At 40.6% G+C, this 26577-nt stretch overlaps 2 protein-coding genes across 4 annotated transcripts; one reads left to right on the top strand and one right to left on the bottom strand.

Annotated features, from left to right (window-relative positions):
* Positions 1–736: 736 nt before the first annotated feature.
* On the top strand, positions 737–14439 carry LOC106640981 (uncharacterized). The gene is made up of 6 exons (XM_089592743.1): positions 737–1115; positions 11240–11623; positions 11713–12224; positions 12293–12662; positions 12727–12929; positions 13089–14439. Exons 2-6 carry the CDS (start codon positions 11240–11242, stop codon positions 14230–14232), a joined length of 2613 nt encoding a protein of 870 aa, XP_089448869.1. The 5' UTR covers positions 737–1115; the 3' UTR covers positions 14233–14439.
* A 795-nt stretch (positions 14440–15234) lies between these two features.
* Positions 15235–20943, bottom strand: Mvb12 (multivesicular body subunit 12-like Mvb12). Of its 3 annotated transcripts, none has more exons than XM_014355177.2 (9): positions 20490–20943; positions 20193–20418; positions 18101–18235; positions 17787–17985; positions 17566–17707; positions 16458–16541; positions 16012–16360; positions 15863–15913; positions 15235–15782 (listed from the first exon to the last, which is right to left on the bottom strand). In XM_014355177.2, exons 3-9 carry the CDS (start codon positions 18224–18226, stop codon positions 15747–15749), a joined length of 987 nt encoding a protein of 328 aa, XP_014210663.1. In that variant the 5' UTR covers positions 18227–18235; positions 20193–20418; positions 20490–20943; the 3' UTR covers positions 15235–15746. The 3 variants fall into 3 exon arrangements, with proteins under 3 accessions (XP_014210663.1, XP_014210662.1, XP_089448897.1); XM_014355176.2 differs by having other exon boundaries at positions 20531–20943; XM_089592771.1 differs by having other exon boundaries at positions 15863–15910; positions 20531–20943.
* Positions 20944–26577: the final 5634 nt, after the last annotated feature.

The following is a 26577-nucleotide window of genomic DNA, read 5'->3' as shown; positions in this document are numbered from 1 at the left end:
TTTGTCTTTAAAAACATTATTTCTATTAACAATGACTTCATCTCTTATTTTAGTCTTTTAAAATTAAAATACAAGTCAAACGTGCCTCACTCATAGATAACGAAAAAAAAAAAAACAAAATAAAAAAACATGAGTTTGTTTGATATAACAATGCGAAATCAACGGGCAAACGTTTAATCAATACAAAACTAGAGCAAAGCATATTTAATATTATTTACAAAATCTACCCAAGGAATCACGTGCTCAGAAACTGTGGCCAAATAATCGACCCTCCCGTGATGATAATCCTCCCTCTTGCACCCTCCAATTGATATCCTACAGCCCATGTAAAGTATTAAAAAAAAAAAAAAAAAAAAAAAAATCAAATTTTCAACGTAAAAGGAGCCCCTCTCTTTCAACGTGTCCCTCTTCCTCCCTCTTAACACACAGCAGCATCGCATACACGCAAGAGCCGTTAAAAGAGAGCCTGTATAAGTAGATAGGGTCCCGCGCGCAAAAGCAGCAAAGACGTGGTATACTGGCTAGCTGGACTGGCTCCCCTTCTCACGATATTATACACACACACACACACGTACATACACTCCTCCTACTCGTGCGCTCCTTTGGATCGGGATGCACGTGTGTGTGTGTGTGTGTGTGTGTAACACGTATACGAACACAGATCCAACTTGGCCGAGCGCTCGCTTCCCGTATACCAGACTGACCAGTCTGCTCTTGAACCTCCCGGACAACACCGTCGCGTTGGCGGTTGTATATCCTATGGCTACATTGCGCATACCCCACTGTCGCGTCCCTCTTCCTTGCCACACACGCTCCCTCAATACGATACCCAATACTTACCTCCCTTTGAACGTCAAACTGCCCTTTTTGCAATTGTTTCACGGTATTATTTTCACACCCGAGTGAAACAAAGAGTCGATCGGATGCTGCGAACGCGTATCTGCGCTTACGTGTGTTGATAATCTGTGTATGGGCAAAGTGAGCGAGTCGTGGTAACCCATGCACGTGGAGGCTGCGAAGATGAACTGAAAGACACTCGTTTCTTACTCTCTTTCTCTTGCCTGGTGGAGCTGGACGACACGGAGGATTGCACTTTTGTTGGGAGCTAATTCAAGGTATCTGCCTATACATTGTATACGTATGACCCCTTGAACCGAATCGGCAAGGAAACTGACGGACGCTACTTGTTTTCTCGGTGAAATCAGTTGTTGGGAACCAAATTCATTGATCTACCAATACACATCTTTACCGATTTATCCAACAGGGTTTGATTTTCATTCCTTTCTCCTGCGCCGACTGTATTCGTGGTTTCGCTGCGACTGGATGATCTTCGGTATTTACGTCAATCGGTAAACTTTCACCGATTCAAATTGTCACAATCACGTGATTGTTATTCGATTTATTCTGTTATCAATAAATAGAATATTATTTTGGTCTTTCAAAACATACAACACATCATGTACTGGGTAATTTTATCTGCTATACCATGCAGTGTATATAAGAAATCGGTATTGTGTGGTAGAAAAAAAAAATCTTTGAAAAGCCTAGCTCTACCTTTTCTGTTACACGATGTATTTTTACATTAAGCTTGTAAAAATGGTACAACTGTTTCCTTCACCTACGTGATTATACCTAATTTCGCGGAAAACGGGTTATCGTGGCATTTACTTTTTGTGGGTTGTCTCGTCTCTTTTAATTTTATTATTAAATTTTTGCCTCCACGAACGTTACTGTAAAAACCTCGGTAAAAACGCGTTACGCGGCTGTGCAGTTACGAGAACTTGTTAAAAAAATTGTTCACGTATCACGACGAAAGATGGAAAGGTCTTATCTGTGGAGTCGATCACCAAACATTTTGCTCGTGTATTTTATATAATACCTATCCATGCAACGTTTCACAGCTGCTCCCGTTTTTATATGCAACGTGCACCTTCGTACTGTTTATTTGTTTATTCATTTATTTTATTTTATTTTATTTTTTTGTAAAACGTCGTAGCCAGTTGGATGCATAGACGATATCATGATATACTCAATTTTTTTTTTATTTGCAAAATGTGTGATTACTTCCTCCAACGAGACCCGATGCCATGAATATTCATGGGTTTCAGAAATGGACACGCGGATACCGTTAGAGCGCGTGTTAGCAGGCCAATGATACACTACCATAGTGCGACTGTTTGGAATTTAAAATCCAAAGTCGTTTACTTCACCATAAAGTAAAAACTTTTTGTTTGCCGTGCAAAATTATCGAAGCATATGTATTTCATACACTTGAAATCACAATTATCAGGTTTGACCCGTTGAGAAGATAATAAAAATAAACACATCCAAAATCGAAACAGCAATTTAATCATCCATCGGGGGTATGTCTATCCTCAAATCGATGGTGTTTCACCGATTATTATTGCAAAAGGCCTGCAGCTCGATGGTGTTACTTGTGATCCGTGATTTTTCTCCCCAACAATCGCATCGGCACCTACAATTGCAAGGAGCTTCTCCCCTTTCTCGGTTAAACTCCGAGATGATGAGGAATGAAAAAAAAAAAAAAAAGATAGTCAGCGACGATCTTACAGCTCATGGTGGGTGCATACGTACACCGGGGCATAATAATCTCGGCACGAGGCCAAAAGAAGCGAGCTTTTCTCGGTGGAAAGAGGGGCATTTAAATCGCTGTATAGGCGATTGACGTGTTGTGTGGGGCCTGATGTAACTCGACTGCGAAAATTGCACGTTCCCAAGAGCTGCCTGTGCAGCTTATATACACGTATACTTATACAGCAGATAGGTACACAAGAGAGAGAGAGGAGGCATCAAGCGCGTGTAATTGCGATACACGTGTGTATATGCGCGAATTCGAGGTTCTTCTGTCGGGATGGTGGCGTAATGCGATCGGTGAACTCTTCTATTTCGCTCTTTAATGCCTGCCCTTTGTTCGACGTCCTTCTGGACTTTGATGCGCGCTTACACACGTGCATACGGTTTATGGTGCTTGTGTAACTCAATGTTTATCAAAAACCCGGGTTCTCGCTACAAATCCACATCAGGCAAGTGGGTTATACGTAAAGTACGATGAAGCTTTGCGAAAAAAAAAACTGATACAAAAAATTGTACATTATATTTTTTAAAAGAGAAAAATATTTCGTCCACTTGAGAAGAAACTGTATTATCTACAAATGTGACGTATTGAATTTTACTGAAAAAGAACATTGTTGGGCATCGTGTTTGAAGTACTTGTAGTAGCAAAAAAATGGATATGCATTTAGAAAAAAGTGTTTCTTGTTTGGTTTTAATCTTTTGAATATAACAATCAACTATATCAGTTAATAATACAAACATCAACGAGAATAAAATGATTGTTCATGAATGAACGAAAAATCATGTATAAAATATTCGTCGACAAATCGTTCTTAATCATCAATTTTTTTTTTTTTTTTATATCAAATAGATGTGTTTTGATGTATCTTCTTATTATGATTTTTTACAATGATATGGAAAAGTAAGATTTCTGAGAATCTTCGAAGTGAGAAAAATAGTAAAATCAGTGACAAATTGGCATTTTTTCTAGCATGAAAAATCACCGTAAACAAGCATATATACAATCTCTTGTGAAATGTGATCCGTAAAATTGTGTTGTAATCGTTCCGAAAATAAGATGGATCCGAAAGTTGCAGAGACCTCCCGGTACATTAGGAATGCCAAGAAAACACACACAGTATCTAAATTTAACTTGGAAAAAATGTACATCAATTTTCGTGCAATAAAGATCTTTCCTTCGAAGCTTAGACTATTACCTAATACCTCCTAACTGTGCCTCGAGCATACTTTCAAATTCAAAATTAAACGCTTTTCTCGAAATGACATGCAAAATATTATGGCTTGATTTATTTTGTTCGTTGGTAAATTTTTTCCAATACTTTTGTTCATCTTCGACGATTCCAACCAAGAAACCAATCATCGTTTTTTTTTTCTCAATGTACCAATTTATAGCTGAAAGGCAACGTTACCCATCTTAAGAGTTTTCGGCAAAAAAATAAAAAGCGTTAGGTAACACTGAAAAATAATTGCGTTCTTCAGAACGTATGTGCGAATGAATTAAAAAAATTTTTTTTTTCAGACGTATTGTTCAGATATAAAGTCATTCAGTTCCACAATTTAACATAGGCTCTTAGGAGGCTCAACTAATTCAATTTTATTAATTATAACTTTTTTGAAGATTACTTGTGTAATTTTTTTTTATTATTCGTTTATTTTAATTTAAAAGACAGCTTATTTATAAGTAACTTTATTTTAACTGGGAGAAATAAAAAAAAAGTTTTGATTACTTGAAATGGTAGCTTGAATACAATTTAATAACTTGATACCCATAATTAATGATTTTTTTTTTCTCGAAAATACGTCTGAAAAAAAAATTGAAAAAATTTATAAGCACATACAATATTCTTAAAAAGATCGTAATTTTTTTCAGCGTTTTCTAACATTTTTTATTTTTTGCCGGATCCTCCTTCAAGTGCGACAACACTCCTTTCAACAAAAACAAACAGATATTTAAGAATAAGTACACTCACGATTACCAAAATAAAATTTCTCTTTGGGCCTAACAAGACACTCTAACGAGTTCACTAACCGTCCTCTCTCGCTTGCCACCACATAAAAATTTTCAAACGAGCCAAAGCTCCATCCTTATCTCGGCTAATCAGCTTAAAAAACTCGAAACACAAACAGAGGAGGAGAACAAGAAGAAGACCGGGGCGCTCTCCGTCAACTCTTACTATTACGACCACCTGACGACATAATATTCATACGCGTGCACGCGCTCGAGACAGCGGCAACAGCTGTGACTCGGACGGGTGCCTACATGATAGGTGTGAAAAAGTGGAACGCCCATCCGTTTGTCGAGGCGCGTGTGCTCGCATACGATTACAAGAGCGCAAGTACACGCGGGACACTTTTAGTGAGACCAGTTAGAAAGAATAAAAAAAAAAAAAAAAAACTTTGCTCTGTACCCACATTCCACACATACTATATTGTTCGCGTTGCTGCTCGTCCTTCGCTCGCGATCGGATGTTTTGAAGTACAATGAAGAGACTCGAGTTTGTGAGTAATTTAAACGCGAATCTGCATGAAAAAAAAAAAAAAGGAGAACGCCAGAAACGCGACGTATCGTACCTCTGATTGAGTCGTTTTTACGGTTCGCTGCCTCCCCAACTGTGTTAGATTTATACATCGCTGCCCTAAATATTTCATGCCCGACGAGAACTGCTATTTAATAATGTGCACCTCTACATATGATGCATCGTTACAATCATATAGGTGTACCATAACGGGTGATAATATGGCAAGTTCACCTTATACGCGTACATCGTTATGAAACCATTGTTGCATGGGGTATGCGATATGGAGAGGTAGTATATTGTTATTATAATACCTATACTGAAATGTTTTTGATTTCACGCGCCGCCGATTTCTCCGTATGATGCCACGGTTGCACAAATGAGCGAACTCGTGCTTTTTTTTTTTTTACGTAATTTATTCGTGCCGATGAATTAGAGAAAAATGCCATCAGAAATGACCGCGGATCACGTGAAGAGATATACGCTCGTGTTTGTGTGTGCCACTGCATATACATTTATGTATCTCTGTACACGCCAAGAGGTGTCATTAATAGAAATTATAAAATGTGTAACGCGGCCAGACAGGAGGCGCGCTCGCGTTTTTCCCATCAGATAATTTTTTTTTTTTCATAATCATGCGATGAAGGTACTTATCTTGTACGTTTTTGTGCACGCGCTCTCGCCGAGAGATCAAAGTGCGATCGTAGCGTTGCCCACATCGTCCTGTTCCCGCAGAAAGGAATTTAAATAAACTTCGGAACGTATAGGTACAAGCGCACCGTTTAATCGCGCTTTTCACCCGCCACGTGGGTATATATTATATCATCCACAATTACACCATCAGCCAGCAACGTGCCAGCTCGATTCAGCAGTGATGGTAATTAACTTCAATTCGGAGCGGCAGTAATTTCATTAAGCGCGGGCGTATTATGTATACAAAGCGGGAGAAATTGAGGCGATCGACACGTGTGTAACCATGTATTACCAGAGTTGAGGGAAGGAAAAAAGTGAGCGAGTAGGTGTATATGTAGTATAAAAAAGTCAGAAGGCCACCGTAGGTACACGTTATGGTAGAACGCTCGGAGTCTCTGGGTCGTGCGGGGAAACCGGAGCCCGAGCAAAGGCGACACGTATACGATGTACTGTATATTATACTTATACTTGCTCGTTTGGCAGAACAATGAATATAAATCCGCGACGGTGCGCACGTGTGTGCTCATACATATATATATAAATGTGTACGGTGGCTAAAAAATGCGGCTGCAGTGCGCTTTGCGCAACGACAAACGATGAAAATGCTTTTGCAGCAGCGCAACAAACGTATTCCGGGAAAAGAGAGAGGGCCGTTTTTTTTTTCTCTCTTCTTTTTCTTGTCCTTTTGATGCATACTTACTTACGTTATAATATGGAGAACCAACGGAGAAAGTTGGTGGATTGTGCGCGTACGCGTGCCATTGTATACTACATTATATACTGCGTGTTGTGTACGTGTAAAATGCGTGTACACACTGACATCATCGGTGAACGTGCGGGAGGTTCTTTTTTTTTTTTTTTTTTTTTTTTTTCTCCAGATAGTCAAGGTCGATTCGATGGACATTTCACGGGTCCGCTGTATAAGGTTTCGTTTTCTCGCGATTTTTGTTTGTTGGTTTTGATGCCGCTGGACGCGTTGACTTTGTTGTCGCGTTGTGGACACCCATGAAATCGCTGTTTCACGTGTAGGATAAAAAAAATGAAGAGCTCGTACTGCAGCAGATAGGCAGTGGAGATAGGTTGCCGAGGGAATGATTCATTGAGTTTTTGTCGGCTGGATGCAAAATTTTTATTTCATGACATATGTAAAAGAAAACTTTTAACGGAGGTGATTAGATGCCTCGTGCAATAGTGTATACACATGTAACTACATATATGTAGTTATCAAGGGACGTTTCGTCGATTAAAAAGTATGGGCTAGTTGACAGTAAACCGCGGAAATTTTCAACTTCAGAGTCATGTCTAACTTTAAAATATTCCTGGTTGGTATTAACTATTTTTATTAAAGTTATTCATAGGAAGAAGTTCGGTAAAAGTTATTTCAATGTTTTGTTGGAAGGGCGATAGTCTTGGAACATATTTTTTTCTCGATTGGTAAACGATAGCTCTACCATTAAAAATGAACTATCAGAAAGCCGAGTGTCAAGTAAAAAAAGTTTTTTTTTCAACAATTTATGTTTATTCAATGAATTCATTTTTTAAACGAAAAAATGATTTGTACATAATGCTCTTTAGATTAAAATTTGATCGATTTTTTAGTTGAGGTCAATACAGCGGTGTGTCCTTGCTACTTTTGATGTGCTCCTAAAAATAGATCGGTCCCGCTAAAAATCGCCAAGGACATACTCATTTGTTACGTTAGAGTGCCCTTATTTTTCTGAGAAACAACGTTCGGGTATTTCCGGATACTTGAATTTTTTGCTCTGGTCTTACTTCAAACTTAAAAAAAAAGGGTCACACGATACATTGTGTGCTCGAAAATGTTTCATTGTAAAGTGCATAGTAGCAGTATACTCATGAAATTCGATGTAGTAACATTTTAAAAGCTCGAAACAGTTCCATTTAAATAACAACAAAGTGCTCTCGCATACGAAGGAGGTCGTACTTTCTCTTTTCGAGAAGAAAAAAGAAAAAAAAATTGCGAATTACGCTGCACTTACGTGTTACGAGCTCGGCTTTGTTATTTTTGGCCACGCGGCGGTCGACTTTCTCTTTTACGTGGTATTATTACGAGCACAAACAATTACCATTGCAACAGAGTAAACGGAGTCATCCTCGTCGCGTCGTAACCGCAATTACATTTGTCAAATTCGTCCATACGTAAGCGTATATGTATAAAAGTACGCGCTTGAAATTTCGTCGTATGATGAATGGCCACTCAATAAATGTCTTTTCGACGGCAGTGCCATCAACAAATAAATGGTACCCTATAAACACAAAGCCCAACACAACGTGATAGGCTTTTGTCATTAATGTTTCAGTACATTATAACATATTTCTCGCTCGTCGCTCATGGGGATGTACAACTATAAATTCAAGCTCATATCTTTTTGAGCAAACCTTTCTCAATATAATAGTCTTACTTACAACATATAACACGTCACCGGTAAGGCAAATTTCAGGAGGAAAAAGCAGCTGAAAAGAAAAAAATAAATAAATTAAAAAAAATATATCAGTAAAAACTTGACGTCCGAGAAGTCACGTTCAAGTTCAAGGCCGCTCGTACAGCGCACTTCCTCGTGGTCGTTAATTCACGCACGCGTCGTCTCCGTCTTCCTCCCCGGCGATTTTCGTAATTTCGAAAATACGCATGTCTTGGCTGATGGCCACGTGTATACTTACACAGTCGGCCAATAATTGCAGCTCGCTCTCTCTCTCGAAAATTTGCGGCTTGTTTCTCTCGAGCGTGTCCGAGGGTACATCGTTGAAAAATACATTGAGGATTCGCACATTACAAGATGAACGACAAGAACGTGTGTTGTTACGCGATTTGAGTGTTTGGGGTTTTTTCACTCGCGTACTGCATATTTTTTTCTTTTTTTTTTTTTTTTTTTTTTTTATGCATTAGATAGCTTGTTTGCGTTGGAAAAATAATTTTCAAGATAACCGGCTAGTCTTGTTATAAAAATAAACGTGGTCTTTTGTCGCTAAGGAAAATACTATCTCGGAGATAAAAATTTTTTGTTTCCGCAATACTAAAGCGGGAGTGAGCTACGTGAGGCGAAGCGCGTGGCACTCGTGTTTATCATTTTGAAAATGCAGAAATAATTTGAATGTTAAATTCTTTTTGACCATCGAAATAATTCGATTTACATAAAAACTAGCAATTTTTCGAAACAACGGGGATCCCAAAAATGTCGGTGGGGGGTATTTATTACGTAAATTGCTGAGATGGGTAAAAATAATTTTCGTCATCGTGGTAACATGTACCTATATAATGTTTGTAACATCAGTACATAATAGCAGGTCAAAAGACAATTTTGTACATATATAGGGGGGATACCAAGCACGCCTCGACGACCGTAGCTCACTAGATACCTGCCTGCCTGTCCTCTGCTTGTATACCTGTACATGTTGCCGTTTCTGCTGGTCAAAGGTTGTCCCGCGCCCCCTTTGAGACTTACTCTCGCGTAAACTGCTTTTCCTCTTTTTCCTTTTTTTTTCCTTTTTTTTCCGCCACCGATCTTCAAGGTTGCATGTACCTTTATAGGGAGCCCATGAGCCCACCGCCTGCGAATTTTGTTGCAACATTCAGAGAAGTAGAATAAAAAAACAAACTGGCGATACTCCATGATAATTTGTTGATTGTACGATAAAAATTACTGTACAAAATTTTTATTTTTCATTTGGTTGACAGAATACAACACGGAATATCTCATAACATAACAAATAGTTCGATGTAGATGGGTAGGTCGGTTCCACTTGTAATATTTCTTGTATAGGGATGATCTGCAAAATGTACCAATAAGTAGAAATATACAAAATGACCTCTTATTTTAGTAGAAATACGCATAAAAAAAAAGTTTGTAATCACCATTATTATTTGTCAATTATGTGAGTGTAAGTTTTATTTTTAAATAGACAGGTCATCATAGAAAGAAATCTATAGCTTATTTCCTCAGAAACAAGGATATAGCTCAGGTGAACAATAAGACAAGCTGGAGCTGCGTTGGAGAATGGGATAACTGAACTGTATATTTGGCGAAGGAAAAAAAAGCTAGGACTGTTATGTAAAAACATATCAGATCTGATATGATGATAAAATTTACACGCGATTGGACCAAGGGGTACATCATTTCTTACAAATGTTGAAAAAATATATTTACCTCGAGAAGAAGAAAATCGAGTTTCATTTCTCACGCGAAATTCGTAGAGTATTACATATAATTATAAACTAGATGCTTTAGACAAAATAATTAAAAAAACGCGCAAGGCGTCCAGCTCTACGATATCGAAACCCAAACCAATCAGTGTACATAAGTTCCCTTTCTTCTTGCCTCATTGCTACGCCTCCTCTACATCTAATCCTTGCACGTGTTTTATCATTACAATACTCATAAGTATAGTAGAGGAGAAGAAGGAGCACGGAAAGACAGAATTGCACATTGTGCACATACGGTAGCACACTATATGGGCATCGGTTATTTTACCACGGCATAGATACACCCACGTCACGGCTGCGCGACCATTGTATACGTGTATATGTATATATGCACGAACAAAGTGGCGCACGCGGGCATCGAAAAGTGTGCCCGTATACCGTGCTGTTGGTCAACCAGCATCGGGCCCCAAGCAACGAGCAACACAGAGAGACTTTCTTGACCAACGGTTTTTTCGTGCGCGCGCTTTCGCTATGTACAAGCGTAGGTATATACACACCGCCACCGTGCATCAATAGGAGGTCATAGCGAGCCGCAGAACGTTGCATAAAATGAGTGCTGTTTCTAAAACATTTTTCATCATTTTTATTCGCACAAACGATTTGCCTGATTGCCTTCTACTTTATTTTTTTTTTTATTTTTTTTTTTGCGCACTGCGCGCGTCAGTGTATTATACATCCAAAGAAATTAAACTGACATCAGGTACAAAATTCGTTTTTTTTTGTGCAGTTTACGGTATCCCTTTCGGGGAGCAATGGAATTCAGAGCTCACGCGACGAAGCGCGCCTCTGCATGACAAAACTTTCTTCGCACTGCCCCTTTACGCAATACATGATGCGTTGTATTGTTATTTAAATTTTGGTGTGGATTTTCATTCGTTGCGGCGATTCGTGCGGCTATTGTATAATGTACCAATGGTCCCTCGAGGGACATGACATCACTGCCCGGTTGAAAAAAAACGAGCAACGGGTCATTGGTCGAGGACAATTAGCCGGGCCTTGTAAATATTTTCAGTCGGTTGGTCTAATAAACAGCTGACTTGCAGTGACGGGATAATCAAATTGACGGGGCAATTTGGTCATACCACTATAATTTAGCTCGCTCGAGCTACATTAACGTTGCTTTCGTTTATTCATCTATTCTTTTTTCACACAAATGTATACGCACGTGTACGTAAAAAGAAAGAGAGAACATGTCCGTTTTGATGTCTTTCAGATGGAGTCGGAGGTGCGGAACCTGCGCCAGGAGGTCGCCCGCGCCCAGGACTCGCTGCGCGCGTCGACGAAGCGCTGCCGCGAGCTATCCCGCGAACTCGACAGCCAGAGCGCGAAACGCGAACGCGAGCGCTCCCTGAGGGACCAGCAGCTGTCGCGTATCATAAGGGCCCTGCTGGTGCTCGAGTCGCGGCTCAAGCAGGAGCAAAAAACCATCAGGGCCCTGCTCGGCGAGAAGGACGCGATCATCCGGAACCAACAGCTTGAGATCGCCAGGCTGAGCAGCCGGTGGGCGAACAATTGCCCGAGCAAGGATTACAGTTGCGGCAAACTCGAGGCCACGAGTATCGGTAATCTCGCGTCTCTCGACCCCTCGGATTTCCAGGTACTTTGCTTCACTCCCTCCACAAACACCATATACAAACACCACCGCGTGCGTATATATTGTTGAACGAGTGGTAATTTTGGTTGCAGGACCTGAACGACAGTGGCCTGAGCAAGGACATCCAGAAGCTCAAGTGCGAGATAATGACGAAGCTGAGCGACGAGGACGGGGCGTGCGCGAGCAACATACGCAAGACGCACAGTTTTGCGGGTAGCGACATATCGAAGGCGAGCCTGACGTCGAGCGAGAACACGGACGCATCGATAATCACGACGACGACCGAGGGGAGTCCGTCGTTGTTGAGCACCGAGGGCTTTTGCGAGGGCGAGTCGACGGACGTGTCGCCCGGTTCCACCTTGAACAAGTCGTCGAGCCGTTGCACGCCGACCATCGTGACGACCGACAGCGAGAACGAGGTCAAGATGATGGACGAGAAGCCTGGCAACGCAAAGATGGCCAGGTCGGAGAGCAAGGACGACGGCTTGGACTGCAATTACGTGTCGGGGGACGACGACGAGCCCTTGTACGAGAACAACGCGAGGAATCTCCGGAACGAGACGACCTTGGCCGGAAACGAATGCGGCAACAACAACAACAACAGGCAAGTGCGGGAGATGGGGGTTAAACAAGCTTGAACGCGGGTACTAACTTTGGGATTACTTTCCACAGGACGATAGGGAGGACGGGGCATCTCGACGAGTCGCCGTCGGTCAACTGGTACAGCGACCCGGACGAGGACCGACTGCCCAATGACGAGATACTGCGACACAGCGTGTACAGGCCGAACGGGAACCACAACAGCGTCCTCGAGAGCGTCAACCAGATACTGTTGCGCGACATGGAGGACGAGGAGAACAACGTGATGTCGGCACCACGGAGGTTCAAGCACAGGGGCAAGATCGTCAGGTTCCAGCCGGCTAGACTGTCGGACATTGAGTCCGTGGGCTCGGAAATGGAGAGGCGGAACTCCGAGGAACCTGGACAGACTGTCACCGCGGTACCAGCTACCATTACCACGGACGAGGGGGACATGAAGGAGGTACGGAGTCGTGGTTTCTTTTTTTTATCGATATTTTTCTTTTTTTTGACGATTGGTATTGTAGGGGGACAACGAGGAGGCGCCATCGATAGACGGCTTCGACGCGTCCATCTCCGAGGACGAGTACGGCGTGAGGATTCTGCCAACCGTGGATCCAGAGTCGGGACTCGAGGAGGACGTGGACGAGAGCAAGGCTCGGCCGATCGTCATCATAGAGCCTGTCGTCAAAGTCGAGGAGCTGCGCAAGAGTCCTGCCGACTTGTTGCGGTAAGTTGGCGAGTTATCCGGATATGGGCAATATTACACGAAAATCACCTGGAAAAATAAATATAAAAATTAGATTTTTTTTAAATTAATGTCTTTAAAAATAGCGGAGTAGGATTATATTCTTTAAGGCCTATTAGAAATTCAACTTTCTTCCGCCAGGCCTCTACCAACGGAGACAGGCAGACATCTGCCGAATCAACTGCGCCTGGAGAAGCTCGTCGAGAAGACGTGCCTGCAATTCCCAAAAATGGGGTTGTCGATAGCCAAGAACAACCTCGACTACGAGGAGATCGAGTCCCTGCCGGAAATGATGATCCCCCCCACGGCGCCCAAGCTGCCCCCGGCGCTACCCCCGAAGCCCCAGTTCCACAACACGCTGATCCTCAAGAAAATCCCGAGCCCGTCTTTTCTCATCGACGAGACGACGGCGCGCAAGAAACACCAGAACAACAACAACAACAGCGATCTCGGCAAGATCGCCAGCGGCAACAAGTCCCTTCCCGTAACGACGACGATAGCGCGCAGCCTCAAGTTTGACGGTATCGTCTCTGCCAGAAGGACCAGCGACCCAACCAACAACAACAGCAGCGAGTCCACGAGTTTCTGGAAGAACCGCTTCAACAACGTGCGCTCGTCCTTCCAGATACGCCAGCAGCAGCCCGAGGTCTCGCCCAGGGGGTCGCCCGAACCGACCTCCCGGCCCCTGCCCAAGGTCACAAACATCGTCAAGCAGTTCGAGGAGTTTAAGATCGAAGGCGACAGTGGCCGGGAACAAGGCGAGGCGCCAAAGAAGCCATCGATGCCCCTAGTGGCCGAGAACGAGCTGGGGGACATCAAGGAGAACTTTGAGGAGTTCAACCTGGACGAGTGCGACCTGTCGGACGAGCTGGACCGGGTGGAGACCGACGGCTCCAAGACCTACGTTGCCCAACTGGTCAACGTCATTGTCGCCAGCCCAGACAGTAGCGCCGAGACCAACAACAACAACAACAACAACAACGACGACGGCAACAGTACCGCTGCCACGACGGATATTTCGCAGCAGGTGAACAACGGCAACGTCGGCAATTACGACAGCTTTCTCGAGGCCACGGGCCTCAGTACCAAGTCGATCCTGACGCCCTCGCGGCTGCTGAGCAACCACAAGAGCATGCTCAAGCCCAAGGACGTCAAGTACAAGAGTAAGATCAAGGCGAGCGCCGTTATGGAGAGGCACGGCATTACCATGAGTACCCCTGGCGCGGTGGGCTCGGCTCCGTCGACGACGACGTTAACGAAGCACTGGACCGGGCCGTTCGTTTGACGACTGGCCGAGCGTGTCGTGTCTCGTAGCGCGCTTCGGTGGGCCTCCTCCTCCTCCTCCTCCACGCGGGGAGGGGGCCGAGGTTGACCAGCTGTAAGGGCAAAGTTACTACACCAGGACCACATGCGTGTCGTCAAGTGTATTAAATGTGTGATGAACGATACCTAATCGTATTTTTATAAACCGTCGATTGTAAATAGTTTTTTTTTTTTTCTTCTCTCTCCACTTTTGCAGGCATAATTATCACCGTAGTCGACAGTGCGAATGTCATTTCGTTGTATTGTTGCGTGTGTGTCCTAATGCGCGCAAATTAAATAGTCATCGTTCCCGGCCGAACGTTTCCGCGAAACTGTAATTTATTTCAATCGCTGTGTGGGAGTACTTGTAAATTAAATAATTAGTTGCGTGCGCTTCGAAAGTGTAGGTGCAATCATAAACCAATTGTCACCATTGCATATTCCTTGAGGTAGACTTTGTCGTATGCAATAGAAAATTCGAATGATGTAAATAACACAAGTCGAGGAAGCAGTGATTAATAATGTGCAAATACATATGTATGTGAATTATTTTGTGATTGTGTTTGCAATGAGCGTAAAAATGAAAATATAAATACGTTATTCGTTATGGCGTTGTAGTTTTTCATAGTATTTTGTACAATTGTTGGATAAAAGATTTTTAACAAGTTACGTGTGATGTTACACGTATATCACTTGCACCGATAATTCAGCTGCATGTAAAATGTTACTCGTGTAAATATAGCTTTAAAAAAAGTACAAGTTAAAAAAAAAATGAAATTGTAAAATGAATTAATAATAATAATGATGATGATGATGTAATGTATTTATTTTATTTTATTAAAAAATATGTATTATCAACATTATTTTGATTATTTTACGACCCCGTTGGAGCTGGAAATAAAAGGATGTGTAAGAAGTTGCAAACAGTATTGTTTTAGAAAAAAAGTATTTTTTTTTTATTAAAAAAATTTCTTACTCAATATTTATAAGCTCTTGACGCAGTAGTGTAAAGTGTTGTTAAATATTTCTGTATTTGTTTCTCGTTTTTTTTTTTTTTTTTTCCTTTTTTTTTATAATTAACTAAAACATATCGTACAAGGTTTAAATATATATATATATTTATGTAACTCCTACGAACAATAAAATAACGCAGGTCTATAAAAATACAATCCTCATGGTGACTACTATTATAGACATTCGAAATGAGAAATGTGGAAGTCGTGTTGTGGGGTGAAAATTATATTAGCGAGCAGAACGAGCATAACGACACCACTTAAATTTATTAGTACTCCACATTTCTTTATCACTCAACGAGACGATGAAAGGATTGCTTGTGTTTTGTTTGTCTCGTTTTGAACTGATTATTTCACGTTATGAATCATTCACGTTCAGGCACTCTTACACATGGCTAGAGCTATATCATATTATCCGATACAGATGTATACATATAGCTGAAAATCCGTACATTTCAAGCAATTCAATTGGCACGATATGACTTCAAGTTTCCCTCTCAGTCCGAAAGTCGTAGAAATACTGTAATAAAATCGATAAACCTCATTAACAACGAAACCATTAAACGTGTCTGATGCTGGTTATTCTTTCAAAACACATACCTCTTTATCCAGCTCCTTCTGAGTTCGGATACTAATCACAGGAAAGTTCTTCTGCAACGACATAAATCACGTAAATTTCCGATTGTTCAACAATTTATCAAAATAATAACGTAATTTCAATCAAGCCACAGAAAAATAGATCGACTCACATCAAGCAAACTCGGTGTATCAAAGCTGAGTTGAGGATTAAGAGCAAAAGGAACTCCATCGAGATCTGACGAGCCTGAGAGTGTACCGTATGGCACGGAGCTGACCTGGGGTGATTTGTTAGGCGGCGGCCTTGGCGCGGGTCGCGTTGGCTTTACTCTTGCACTTGTGCTCAGCACCTCGTAGTCTTGATCCGCCTCTTCGGACTTTGCCGGGCTTATTTGCGGATATAGGCCGTTTGTCGCGGGTGACTGCTGCTGCTTTGATGTGAATTTCGGTTTTGGCGGCCGTTCTGGGGCTGGCCTGTGCGGCGTACCGTTTGACGGTGTTGGCGACGACGTTTGGAACAATCTTTTATTTATTTTTTTTTTTTTTTAATTATTATGACGTTGGCATTTTTCTTTGTTTGCAAAAATTAATCAACAGATTTTCCAATTGAGACACTTACTCTATGTTGGCATATGGCTGAGCGGTCAACGATGCCGCTGACAGTGGAACGGTTTTATAACAAAGGTAAACTCCATTTATAACGCTAAAACGAAGTATACAGTTATCAAGATTTTTAACATTGATAAGATATTTATGATAATTTTTTTTTTCTACTTCACTACTTCTATGATCGTAAAAAAATATCCTTCTTCTCTCTTCCAGTGATTTTTCAAAAAGTCCAAAAAATTTTCCAATAGAAAACTCAAACAGTAAGTTGACTTTTTCAAATAAAAACAAATTTATGTTTACACTTTATTGCATATTTTTCGGAAAAGTTTTTCATCATAGAAAAGAATTTCATTGTACACATACATTCACAATTTGGAAATATTCACTCCAAACTGTATTTATGCGGATGTATCTTAATAATAAGTGTTAGCGCAATACGTTAGAAATGTGCTGAACCACAAAGCAGATTATTTTTCAAGCAAGTGCAAGTTCAAGTAACTTCAGAAAATATATTTAAAAAAAAAGGTGCAGTATTACCTCTTCCAGAGTTACAAAAAAGCTCTAGTGCAAGAGTAGGAAAGTTTAAAGGTGAAACAGTGAACAAAAAAAGGAGAAGAAATACAGCAAATAAAAACGTTGTAGAATGTAAAGTATGATATGGTGTATAGTATAATTATTAAAAAAAGTTTTAGATTAAAATAATCAAGAATTAAGTAATGTGCGTGAATGCCAAATTAACAGCGTAATTAAAAGTAAACGCAAAACAAAAAGAGAAGGGATATCGCAAGCGCAGGTGGGCTTAAGTGGGAGTCATAATAAATATTTATAATCTAAAACATAAAAATCGGATAGAATAAAAAAAATGACTATTATAACAGAGTATGGTTTTTTTATTAAAATAAATCCAGTGTTAAAAGTAAAAAGGGGTTAGTGCAGTATTAAAAGGGTGACAAAAAAAGCAAAGGTGATATAAAAAGAGAATGGACGTCGCAAGCGCAGGTGGACTCAAGTATGGAATATTTATAATGTACAACATGAAAGTATGACGTATTAAAAATACTGAATTGTAAAAAAACTATTCAAGCTTCATTTTAAATAAAAATTTTTTTTAAACTTACCCAGCAAAAGTAAATTCATTAGGTGCCATTTTCGATCCCTTGCCAATCCTACTGCAAATAATAATATCTGATACCGCACATGTGCACAAATCCTTATTTCTAATTTTATAACACAGTTGTCGTTTTCGCCATGCTTTTTGCACTGTAACAAGTGAAAAGAAGTAATTAGTTTCGTCAGCCTTGAACAATGCTGAGAAAAATTACGAAATCGTGTTATTTACTCGTGTCTACAGTGTGAGATATCATGCTGAATCCTTCGGGAGGCGGCTCTCTTTCGTCAACAATCGATATTTTTTCAATCACAGAGTGTGGCAGTCCTTCAGTCTTTGAGAAACATAGGTATCTGGATTTTTTCTTTATAAACAAACCACTTTCTCGCCATAGGTCCGCGTCTGCATCTAGATCATAGGTTCTGGATACCTGGAATCGTGATGAATCAAATTTAACGCGATTATTAAATTTGTATTTAACTTGCCAAAAAAACTTAAGCAGGAAGCACGAATTTTCTGCATTGCTTTACATTATCAATACTTACAACAGTGAAATTCGGTGGACACTTGTCTATGTCCTCTATGATGTTTATTGCTGTAATAGGCCTGTCATCTGGCAACACAGATGACAACTGGTGAACCAGCATTTTGTTCCCATCTTTTTTCGACATTTTGCGTGCCTGCAAAAAAGAAAGAGAAAATTCCATTGAGTACCAACGACCTGACGAGCATGAAAAATTAAGGAGCTCATGCTGAGTGTACAAATGAAGTGCATTCTCTCCCTTCACCCACAAATGGCATGAGATTTCACAATTCTCTGTGAGTGACGAGCATTTTAAATATAATCACGTGCACAATTGCTGATGTGTTTATTAATAAATTGGGCAAGAACATTTATGAAGAGTTTATAACATTTAACTAACGTACAAGTACAACACTTGTGACGTAACGGCAACGTACAGACCCAGAACGAAACCGGTCTCATTTAGAGCAATCAGTCCTAATCAATGAATATTTAAAAAAAAAAACAACAACTTTACACTTGTTGTTACGCCGAAGGCTGCGTCCTCAATATGCTCTTTTGCACTCGCCTACTCGATTTCTATAGCCATCATTATCACTTACGCGACGATATTTAATGCTACTCATGCAAGACGAAAAATTTAAAAACTGCAAATAACGATTTTTCCACATCGACTGTCCAGCAAGGAAACACACGGTTGTTAGTAAGAAAAAAAACGTCGAGAAGAAACGTGTGATTGTTCGTATGAAACTAATTTTCAAATTAGTCATGACAACTCTATACTCGTTTATCGCGATAACGTTCAAAGAGAAATCGTTTACACAAATTAACGCAAGAACTTAGTTGAAAATTATAAAGAAGGACGAGCTTTAAAATAAATTATCTAAGAAAGTTCTGTTTCTAGAAAACAATTGTTCGGTATGCAGCTAAAAAAAGGTATAGCAAGCAGAATGAAAGCAAAGAAAGGAGAAAAAAAATGTACACATCTTGGGAGTAAACAAGACACTGCACAGACGCGCAACACACATGATGGGAATGCATACAGAGTATGGTATTTGATCCTCTTTCTCTTTCTTTACTCCTGCTGTTTCTGCTACTGCAGCAGACCAACTGCAGCTCCGAAATCGATTTCAAAGCAGCGCAATAGGAGCCTCTATCCATCAAGCTCGCAAAACGTCTCTCTCCCTTTCGTCCTTTATTCGCGAACACTCGACATTTCTATGGTTGTTCTGCTGGTGGAAAAAAAAAACCTGCAGAAGGGCGGAGCGTGCGCGTTTAGATCACGAAAGAAAGGAAGAAAAATCGGGAGGAGTGACGGAAAAGGGGTTGGAGGGAGGAAAACAGAGTGCATGTGTGTTACAAGTATAAGGGTGTATGTCGCACAGGAGCAAGTGGACTCGTATAAGTCTTGGTCTCGACGTCGCCCCGGCGCACGTCGACCTTTGACTCCCACGGGCCGTTCAATGCCCTCCTGCTCCTGCTGTTCCATCGGGTAAATTGCCCTCCTCCTCCTCCTCCTCCTCCTTCTTACCAACTAAGACAGATGCGAGAGAATAAACGCGTACTTTAATTATAGCAATGACTGTACGCACATAATTATGCGAAAGAGCTTTTTCACGGAATTCGTTTTTAGAGAGCCGGTTCCGGCTTCAAATGAGTATAATAATACTTTATAAATACGTAGTATATATTATGTACATTCACGTTACATACGCATTAATATCCTCTAGCTTTGCTGGCCAGTGTTCAAGTATCGCGATGACTTTGGCCGCGATTCGCGCGAACGGCGTGCAAAACCGAGAGAGAGAAAGAGAGACGTAAGTAGAGGAAACGAAACGAAGCATACTACACATACAACACGCACACGCGCGTATTTTATTAATGATGCAAAGTGAAATTAACACCGCCTATTCGGCCTATTAATAAACTACGAAAAACGGAGCTAGCAACAACTATACGTCAAATAGAAAGCACATACAATATAGGGGGACACACATCTCGGGAATCCTGTATACTCCAAGCATGGCAAGTATTACTCAAGTATATTATACCGATGGGTAATCTAAATAGGCTGCAATACTTGGGGGCTAGTTAAATTTCCGGTATATGGTTACCTTAAAAGTTGTTCTTGCAAGTTATATTCGTCCTCGCCCGTTTACCACCACCGCCACCGCTGTTGTCGTCGTCCAGCTGCAGTTCCAGCAGACTGCACCGATGCACACTCCCTACAGATCGTCGTCGTCGTTACGGTTTTGCTGCTGCCTGCTAGCAGCGCATCGTATGGTATATAATGCAGGTTTTGTGGTAAGATTCAGCGAGATGTTTCTTCAACAGAACATGCTGTAAAAATTTGTTATTGTTAACTTTTAGGTTAGGCAAATTTTTTTCAACAGTTACGTATAAATATATACGTCTTAAGTAGGTATATGGTGCGGAGAGCAGCTCGTCGTACCTCCTGGGCGTTCCTCGGACTTTAGAGTTGTCACACTAGTGTTTTTGCTATGGAGTGTTGTGACATTCCACAGTCGTCGACCTCTTAAATGGGCTACGCACTTACACATATATACTCACAACTCTCACAATGTAAGTAGTAGAAAAGCAAACAAACGCACACACACAACACGGTATACGCCCCGGCGACGACCGACGACGACGAACACTTTTTAGAACTATAAACTAAGTAAGTATATAGCTGTACATTCACGAACACGAAGACAAGGAGAAAGAGAAGAGCAAAACAGCCTTCCCTCTGTGCCACCTGATCATTGCTCCCACACTATCTTCTGGGCACTAAAACTCGTGATTCGTTATACGAGGTCGATCGTTTTTCTTCAGCTGCTTCTCTTGCTTTGGCTGTACTGTCTTTATCTCGCTTTTGCTGATGCCTGATGCCGCCGGCTGGTTGTCTAAAAGCGAATGCAGCGCCCTCCGCGGGCCGTACTCCAAGCTCTGACGCTTTTCCTCGGTTAAGCTGCTTCTCCACCTTATCTTTCTTGTTTCGGAGTTTCGGAGCGCATAATATATTACACACTTTGTCGTTTTGCAATTAAAAAAGTCGTATTTTTGACGTTGGCGCAATTTTATTCGTACTTTTTCGTTTATGCTCAATCTGTGCAATGTTACCGAGTTACCTTACGTCAAATGCTAGACACATAGTTTTTACATCAGAAATTGCAACACAAACGTCCACGTATAGCTACACAAAATCATCAGAGATGAGCCAAGTATTATCGTTTTTTTCCAATCCTTGTTTTTACAAGTAAATATATATTTGTTCGTCTCGAGAACGGAGTTATTGTATTTTGATAAAAAGTTTGGGTCTATAAGTACTCATTTTTTTTCCCTTTTTTTTTTAGAAGATATATTGTGTAACTGATGATCTTTCGATGAACCGAAATTTTCCATGTTTGGTAGTAACAAAAAAATATTGGAAAAAATGCTGACTTGACGTTGGAGACAATCACCTTTATAATAATTTCAAATTTTCCCAACGCGTTGAACCTAATATCTTTATTTGGAACTTATGTTACCCAATAATTGATATTCAGCTACGTTTAATCGGAGGATAAAACTTCGGTGATAAGATTAATACGTATAGGTACGAAGAATTTTGTTGTTGTTGATAACACGAATTTTAATTACATATGTTCATTTTAAGAAATGACTGGCCAACTATATGACGGGAACAATTGATGATTTCTTCTTTTCTGTCATCACTTTAGGTGCAATAAAATGAAAATGAGGACATTTTTTTATGACCTTCATTGATGCACGATTGTTGAAACAGAAACCCAAATCTGAATATCTTCAACCGGATTAAATTCATGTTAATCTATCGTTGTCACGCGCACTTTCCTTTTTTTTATGTAATATTTATACGGGTGATTTCACCATAACTGACTCTTTTTCTCACTTTGGAGCTACGAACTATCACCAAACTTTTTTTTCCATTACTGCCGGGCTAGAACATCATAGACACGTGCCTCTCGCCATTTGTGTTAAAAAAAGCCTTTTTATCCATAGCCATTTATTTATTTTTTTTAAACGCTCGTATTTTTTTTTTTCTAATTGATAGGTTTTGTTCCAAGTTTCAGCTGTAGGTGAGACCAATCGAATTATACACTATAGCAGCTTATTCACACGTACCGGAAATAGACGTAAAAAATTGACTAATTGTGTTTTCCGATCAAATTACTTGAGTCATATTAAGTCAGTTGCGGTGGAATCACCCATATAAAATCAAAGCAAATCTGCATTTCCAGGAAAGATAAACGCGATCCGTAATTTTATATGCATCCATAACACCCAACGGCCGTCCATCGCCAAGCCGGAGCCACAGCTTTGTATGATTTGGCACGCGTGCAAAGCTTATTCAGCCAAATTCTCTCTCTTTCACACTGGCATTTTTTTTTTCATTGTTTTTTCACCCCAGCCAACATTATTCAATATTCCGTATACTCTTTTTTATGCGCCTCGAGGAAAAAAACTCCCCTAAACGAAGGACACTACACATCATAGCGTCTTTTATACTCTAATCCTGGACACTTCAGGGCCATCGAAAAGCTGGAAAAGCGTAGCAATTTATCTAGTTTAAATATATGCTTGTTCCGAGTAAAATAAAAAAGTACACCACCAAATCTTGACAATTTTCCCTTACAGTTTAACGTCACGCAAATAGAGAGGCTACTGAAATAAAAAAAAAATAAAAAAAAAAAAAAAAATTACTACATATATACTGTATCTTTCTCGCTTGACCCAATCAATAATCCGTGGGCTAAAAATAAAATTTCTAAAGACGATCTCAACACACAAGAAGATGACGATGGCAGAGGTAGGTGGAGAAGCGTCACAAAATGCGAAGTAAATATATATATAAACGTATAAAAACGAGTAAAACTCGAGGAGGTCCCGAGAAAAGCCCAGACGCCGGCGTGAGCGCAAAGCACCATAAAAGAGGTACGTAAATCTGAAAAAAACGGAGAAACCCTCGGAGAAAGCCGTATAGGTATGATATGGGTGGTAATTTTTTTTTTTTTTTTTTTTGTCGCTCCCGGTTGAATGATTAGTCGGTGGAGATATAGCGCTGCCCTTTCTGATGCGGAGAAAGAGTGTTGGGAAAGACGCAGTTGCTTTTTTTTGTTGGCGGCCAGGGACAGGGAAGGTCGACGGAGAGAAAAAGGACCGAGCGTGGATTAGGAGCACTTCGGCTCCGTCTCGATTTCTTCTCCTTCTTTTTTTTACCATTCGCACGGTGTCCAAGACGTAGCCCGCGTGGCGCTTGTTTGTGTCCATACGCTCTTCCACAAAGTTGCAAAAACGGGTTGGCGAAATGATTACACGCCCCGCAAGTTGAATGTACCCGTTCATATATATATATACGCCATTCAACGAGATAATCTCTATTTCTGGCGTTGCACTCCAAGTATGAAAAACGCAGGCTCATTCATACTAAAGAGAAGAAAAAAGTCGCTGCAAAGCCCATCAGCACTGCAGTGCCCAGGACGTCTTTGTCCCCACCCCAGCGACGTGGACACGCGCGATCTCGGTCTCTTTCCTCATTACGCATTCTTCTTTCACTCGGTTTTTTTTTTTTTTTTTTTTTTTTTTTCCTCTTACTCATGCGTAAGTATATATGTACGCGAGCTGCGGTGCAGTGCGGAATCAACGCGTGTTTGCACTCTTTTGCGTGTGTATATGTACATACGGCGCATTGTCTCGATATACCCGTTTTTCTTTCCACATATATAGGATATTACCTGCTGCTGCAATGTGTACTCTTCCTCGCTATACGCGCGCATTCCCTTTCGCTGATGCGCGGTTTTCGCTTTCTTTTGCACAACGAGCACCAGGTCCGACACATATCGTGCCCTTTTTTCGCAGCCCGAGCGCCTTTTCCTCTCCGAGCGCTCCCACATCTTTCTTCGCGCGAATGAACATTACGATTTCATCGGGGTGGGGTTTTTTTTTTCTTTCTTTCTTTTTTTTTTTCCCCTCCGTCTGACTCAGGTATCCGCAAAGTGCGACTGCATACGCGTCACATACATAACATGTCACCGTTATACGCCAAGAAAAGGTTGGCGAGTTTTTCGTTTCGATGCTTCCCACGCTCTTTGTTTCCTTTCTTTTTTTTTTTTTTTCTTTTTCTTCCTACCGTTAGTCGATGAATGAAAGGTACGTATACAACTTACCCTCAAAGGCTACGCAGGTGCAGGATTACTCGTTTTTTTTTTTTTTTTTTTTTAAATTTTCATACACGATTTTTTAAATGAAGATCCGTATAATGCACAGTAATTTGGATTTACAGGTCTTTTGTTTTTTATGACCATCGATTCCGGCAACTCTTTTGGCGAACAAAAGGAAAAATAATTGGCAGTTCGGCGCTTGGATCGGCATCTCAACCGGTCGATGATGTGGCGCTCGAGCTCGTCCACTTTCCTCCTCAACTCGTCGATTTGCTTCCTCAAATACTCGCATTGTCCCTTTGTTGTCGATCCCACCGACTGGGGTCCATCTGTGGAATTAAATGGCACGCGTGTAATGTTTTTCCCGTGGAACGAAAGATCTGCAGCGGTACCGATTCGGGTGTGAGAGTAAAATGGTTCGGAAGCGCGATTTACGTTTCTAATGAGGTTCAAATTGGTTGTACCGCTTGTTTGTGTATACCTACATACATTTGAGCTCAATTTAATTGATCGTTTCGCTACTCTCTAAATTTGAAATAGTGATAAGTACACAACTTTTTTCTAAATAGTGCATATACTTACACTGTAAAATAGTGAAAATACACGCTATTTAAACAGTTAAATGTTCGATTTTACTATCTCAATGTTGTATCCTAAAAACTTAATGGAACTAGTGAATATTCACTATTTTTACCAATTTAACGTTTCCCTACTTTAATCAGTTGGTTAACTTGTTGATATCGCTTGAAATAACGTGTATTTGGGTTGTTTAATTGTATCAACGGGGTGCGAATCAACATCCCTGATTCTTCACTATTTCGATAGTGAAAATCTTGTTCACTTGCGCAAATTTTTCACTACTTCAAATTTAGAGAGATGATATAATTATATACCAATATAGAAAAAAAGTGCTTCACAAAGACTCATCATTTGGCGGTTGTTGTGGAACCACAGGTAAAAAAGGAAAAAAACCTTGCAACGTGTAGTGGTACGAAACGGGGCTGCGGATATTAATAATACCAAGCGTCTATACAGAATGCAATTGAAGACAACACGAAGAAAAAAAAAAAGTCCAAACGATGACTATTATGATCATCCGGCGATGGACGGAGTGTATGTCTCGGTGTATGTACATGGTGCAAGCTCCGGCTCCCCGAAGACCCGTTAATTGAGCTTCGTCTCCTCCTCATCCAGAGATGATACCACAATTTAATCGGCCACGGCACTGCACTCACTATACATACTTGCATAAAATACATATTATATTGTCTTTTCTCTTTATTCTCCTTCTTTTCGCTTATGCAGCAACGATGATTACATACAATTGGTACACTATTTCTTCAATTTCATTGGAGCCGAGTCAGCGCGCGCGTGTCGTTTTTGCAGGAGGCGTGAAAACGTCAGCTGCCATAGTAAGTATTTACATACCAGAGCGATATGCGATCTCATCAAAATTCGCTCTCTTTGGCTTTTTACAGGTTAAAACGTTTAGTTCTGCATGTTCTTGTATTTTATAACTTTTTTTTTTTTTTTTTTTTAATTTTCTTTTTAAGCTCGAGGATTCGAGTAAGAAAATAAGCTTTTTTTTCTTTCTTTACTCTGGGTTTGAGAAATTTATATGCTTCGTTAGATGATATACATATATGATTTACAGTTAACGAGCAGTGGGTGTTTTCCGCAATCGTCACCAGCAAGTAATTTAAGGTTGCGCTCTACGCTACCATCAGGTCGATAAGTCAACTACCTTGAATTAACTGGCGCTCTGTTCCGTAATCTGGCCAGTTAAAATAGCAGACGACAGTCAACAGCGATGAAATCTTCACTTTTTTCTCGACTTTCACGTCGTCTGCTGTTTTAACTTGCAGATTACCGAATATATTTGTTGACTTACTGACCTGACGGTAACGTATATATAGAGCGCAAATTTAAATTACTTGCTGGTGACGACGATTGCGGAAAACACCCCAAGCGGCGTTACCACCACGACCTACACTCACCGTACCTTGATTCGCAAACCGCGAAGTTTGAATTCTTGAAGTAATTTATCGTATTAAAACACGAGGAACAACCATAACCATAAAATAAAAATATAATGATAAACAACTATCATATTAACAACTATTGAACAATCTTAAAATCATACTTTATGTTTATTTGTCATTAAAAAATTTAAGAATTTAAACTTCGCGGTTTGCGAATCAAAGTACGGCGAGTGTACGTAACTTTACAGCCTCTGATTTTATCATTCTGGTAAAGAGAGCACGGTGTAAGATGTACGTAAAGTTATGTGTAGTAATTAAAGAAATTACTACTAAGT

The sequence above is a fragment of the Copidosoma floridanum genome, unplaced genomic scaffold (genome assembly GCF_036245765.1).
Source record: "Copidosoma floridanum isolate Cflo_tuat_1 unplaced genomic scaffold, Cflo_Japanese_pri ptg000019l, whole genome shotgun sequence".
Taxonomy (NCBI): domain Eukaryota; kingdom Metazoa; phylum Arthropoda; class Insecta; order Hymenoptera; family Encyrtidae; genus Copidosoma; species Copidosoma floridanum.
The sequence above is the reverse complement of the archived record's forward strand: the minus strand, read 5'-3'. Positions and strand labels throughout refer to the sequence as shown.

What these genes read in the sequence shown, in the direction of transcription:
- LOC106640981 (XM_089592743.1), top strand. Translation starts at nt 11,240, where the DNA reads ATGGAGTCGGAGGTGCGGAACCTGCGCCAGGAGGTCGCCCGCGCCCAG. An exon ending in ACGAGGGGGACATGAAGGAG is followed by an intron (nt 12,663 to 12,726) that starts GTACGGAGTCGT and finishes TTGGTATTGTAG; the next exon opens with GGGGACAACGAGGAGGCGCC. An exon ending in AGTCCTGCCGACTTGTTGCG is followed by an intron (nt 12,930 to 13,088) that starts GTAAGTTGGCGA and finishes TTCTTCCGCCAG; the next exon opens with GCCTCTACCAACGGAGACAG.
- Mvb12 (XM_014355177.2), bottom strand. Translation starts at nt 18,226, where the DNA reads ATGTCGAAAAAAGATGGGAACAAAATGCTGGTTCACCAGTTGTCATCT. An exon ending in AATGAATTTACTTTTGCTGG is followed by an intron (nt 16,542 to 17,565) that starts GTAAGTTTAAAA and finishes ACTTCGTTTTAG; the next exon opens with CGTTATAAATGGAGTTTACC. An exon ending in AGAAGGAGCTGGATAAAGAG is followed by an intron (nt 15,783 to 15,862) that starts GTATGTGTTTTG and finishes ATTTTATTACAG; the next exon opens with TATTTCTACGACTTTCGGAC.